This window comes from Fulmarus glacialis, unplaced genomic scaffold (assembly GCF_000690835.1).
Source record: "Fulmarus glacialis isolate BGI_N327 unplaced genomic scaffold, ASM69083v1 scaffold36519, whole genome shotgun sequence".
NCBI classification, from domain to species: Eukaryota; Metazoa; Chordata; class Aves; order Procellariiformes; family Procellariidae; genus Fulmarus; species Fulmarus glacialis.
This window is the reverse complement of record NW_009233225.1, coordinates 1-3,840: the sequence shown is the minus strand read 5'-3', so window position 1 is coordinate 3,840 and position 3,840 is coordinate 1. Positions and strand designations below refer to the sequence as shown.

Sequence of the window (3,840 nt, the reverse complement as noted above, 5' to 3'; positions counted from 1 at the left end):
AAGGTGACCATTCAGGTTTCAGTGCCAAATGTTCCAGATGAGAAGGGGCCATTAAGAATTTGCTCAAGTACTTCCCTTTTTTACTGTCCAAAAGTGGTGGTGGTATTTTTTTTTTTTAACTGTTTTGACAAAGCTAATCACCTTCTTGAAAAGATGATCAAGGCCACAAGTAAGAGGAAAAAACCTGGGCAGATTACAAAAAAAAGCACTGGTAGAATCAAGTGTGATGGCATAACACTCCTTGGTCCGTTTTGTCAATAATGACATAAGGCTCCTGGATTTCATTTACTTTTGAATTATAGTTCTCCAGCTTTACTTCACTGGATTCGGGAGAGTCATATTCAGGCTGCAAGAGGTTCCTTTTGCCCTGTGTGCTGGTCCTTCTTATGCGTGAAGACCGAACATCAATACTTTGTGGTGGAATGTAGGTGAGGTTAGGGGGCTCTCTAATGTGTCTGAAGCACTCAGAAGCTGTATGTGCATTAGAAGTATCCATTAATAGTCTCTTGCTATCAGAACCAGTAGTGGAATCCTCCATGTCCCCAGTACAGCATAGATCTGAAGACGGCTCAATATGTGCAGCTATTCTGTTCTGCATCTGAGCATTAGTCAGATATGTATGTTTTATTTTGGAGTGATTAAATTGTCTTACATGCCTGTCACTTGTACTTGCATATGATACTGACTCAGGGTGGCCAGTTTCCTCTACAGGATACATAAGGTCTTCCTGAGTGTCTTTGATTTGTAGTTTTGTGAAGGTTAAAGACAGCTCACAAACTTCCTCTTCCTTAGGGACAGTGCAGTTTTGGACAGGTGCAATGTCCTTGTACGGCAGAGACTTCAGCTCATTGGGTTCATCTGCAGGGTCCGGGTCTATGCAATTTATGGCATCGTTAATTTCTGCTTCGACTGACTCTTCAGGGACTTCTTGAGCTTTGTATTCCAAAGTGTTTTTGCTGTCACAAGAGCTGTCAGCAAATATTGCAAAGGCTGGCGGACCGCTTGCTCCTGGTGAGAGCGGCACAGGCCTGATCTCATTTGCAGTTGACTCTGCAGTGACTGCCAAAACACATTCTTCACTTAGACTGGCTCTTGGCTTTTTTTCAAAAGCTTTTGGAGAAAGATTCTCACTGAAAATAGGTGTTTGTCTTATAACAATGTCACTATATTTGCTCAAGAAATCCTCGCTGTCTGAGCATTTGCCCGGAAAATGTACGGTGTTAATGACTTGCCTTTGGTGTTCCTGAAGCCTGTTAGTGGACTGAGTAACTGCTAACTGAGGCACGTCATCTTTGATCTTCAGATTCCCAGCAGCTTCAAAGGATATATCGCTATTAGTTGACGACTTCTGTTGAGTAGCAAGGCACAAAGATGTCTCACTGTTTTCTTTATTTTCTAGATTTTCAGCGTCTTCTCTCTGGGGTGTCTGATCCTCTTTGTCCTTATCTCCATGATGCTGGTGCATTTGTGTTCTCTTCTGTAGGGTCTTCTCCAAATTGCCATGTTTTTCTTCATTTGTCATTTCGAGGATGGTTTCACACTCAATTCTTGCCAGGAATATTTCAAATGCAGTCTGTTTTGTTTCCTCATTGTTTCTCTTTTTGACAAGTGAAAACTCTGTTCCTGTTGTTGCAATGTAACCTATTTTCTCCAGTACTGTTTTTACAATCTCATCTGGGAGCACAGATTGAATATAGTAGACAAAATTACCGGTGAATGTCTGAAACAGAATGCAACATTGAAAAACAGATGAATACTGGGGGGGTGTGGCGTGGAGGGAAGTGTGAAAGACTTTCTAAAAATCAAAAGTACTTCAAAAATTACTTAAATCTTCAAAAAACCTACATTCTTAAAAGTCTGAATTTTGAATCTGAGTGAGGCTTTTCTATCAGCATTATTTTGTCAGCCTCTCAAGCATGATAGCTTTGCAACAGCACATTAATTTCAGTGAAGTTATGCCAGCTTAAACCTGCTTATATACTGGCTGAGAGCATCAATATTCAAAAAGGAAGAGAGTAAGAAAATCATTTTAGTCAAACTAGAGAAACTCAGAAATAAGTCTGATGTGCTCTACTGAAGAACGGAAGATTTTTAAACAAACTAAAGATTCATAGAATAAATCACTGAGGTCTAATCTTTTCCTAAAGAAACAGACATGATGCACTCACTGTTAATCGCATTTCTTAACTGGTGACAAGACTGTAACATTTTCTTTTTCCATGGTTCAGACTCCTGCTCTAACTTTACGACCCCCAAATTAAATCGCCATTTCTCTGAAAGCACCTTTTTGAAGGGAGACAATTCTAGCAGAAATATTGCCAAAACACGCTCTCTTTGCACAAGCTGTCTGCAAAACATGACTTGAATAAAATGTTGCTGCTGTGTAACAAAAAATGGTTCAATATTTGCTCGGTTTTGGAACTACCCCGGCATGAGGCCTAGTTCGTAAACTGGAAGTGGTTTTTGGTTTTGTCTGAAATGCTATGATAGGACAGACTATGTTGACCTAAGCATGACCAACTCCAGGCAAGTCAGAACAGAATGGGGGTAGGAATGCAAAGTCAAGACTTCCAGAATCGGGGCACCTTTATTTTCAAGGCTGCCCAGCTTGAGACTGCCTTACCTACTTCCTAAGGCTGAGACCTAAGCACTGGTCTCACAAGCACAAGCCTGGGGGAGAACAAAACTGACCCCAAAAAAGGCCGCTAACCTAAAAGGCCATAGTATAATGTAGCACTAAGCCTCAGTCCATTTTCAGATAAAGTTGTCAACAGTGCCTTTAGCTCCCCAGCTTCTGTTCCTTCTAGAGGGGAAGTAAGGAGCAGGCATTACGGGAGGGTGACATCAGAGTGGCTGAGAGGAAGGAAATAGGTGAAGTAGTATTCTGCGTACGACCAGCAACTTTTTATCAAACCTGGATGTACACAAGACACTAGTTGTTCTCCAACTTGTGCCTTGCAATAGAATTATTTCAGGCCTTCAGCAGGCTGTCTTGCACTTTGGATTACCCACGGTGGTCTTCAAAATTTGATTTTAATGAAGCCTAGGATTCTTGTGTTATGAAAGGCTGAGCCCGCTAACTGTAGTCCTGAATACCTTATGCTTTGCCCTGTTTTAGGGAGATGAATGAGGAGAATAGAAATCTACAGCTGTTTGAGAATCCGCAGGTGAGACCTCAGGGCAGGAAGAAGGAAAGAAATGGCCTTTCCTCACCAGCACCTGTTGCTGTAGGAAGGGAAGTTAAGTTTGCATTTTGGGTGTTCAGGGATTTTGCTTAAATACAAATAGATTTTGCATGTATTGAAGATTGCTGTCTCTTCTGGGCAATGAGATGTGTTCAGTGTGCTAGGGAAGCACGGTAACCTTGACCACCTTGCTGCAAAAAGCAACAGCATTTTCTCTTTTGAAGGGGGTTTTCCTACCCACTTCACCAGCTGCAGTCACCAGAGGTAGGATAGGTGGTAAAATCTCTGGACCAGAGAGACAGTGGTCCACCTAGCCTTTGGCATCGAACTGCTAGCAAAAGTGACAACTAATGCAAAAAAGCATCTCCTCTTTATAGGCAAATCAAGGTTAAAACTCAGAGTAATGAGACTCCAAGCCTTTCATTGTACTTTTTTACTTCTCTACCGTCTCGCAATAACCGAAGGTCCCTGTTTCCAAACCCTTCAACTGCTCAGCACTCTCGGGAAGGCCCTGAAGGCCCGGCCTCAGCGAGGACAAGGCCTGCAAAGGCCCACGAACACCTCGCAGCACCCTCGCCCCGTTCAGGGCATCCCTAACCCATTCAAAATGGGCTCCTAAACGCTGCTCCGAACTCCCCGGGGCGCGGGCGCCGCT

General features: G+C 42.8%; 1 protein-coding gene across 1 annotated transcript; it reads right to left on the bottom strand.

Moving 5' to 3' along the window:
- Positions 1-217: 217 nt before the first annotated feature.
- LOC104082223 lies at positions 218-3,778 on the bottom strand (the record flags this gene model as incomplete). The annotated part of the gene is made up of 2 exons (XM_009585252.1): positions 218-1,720; positions 3,631-3,778. Coding segments are annotated over 2 exons (1,651 nt in total), but the record flags the coding sequence as incomplete, so codon positions are not given.
- Positions 3,779-3,840: the final 62 nt, after the last annotated feature.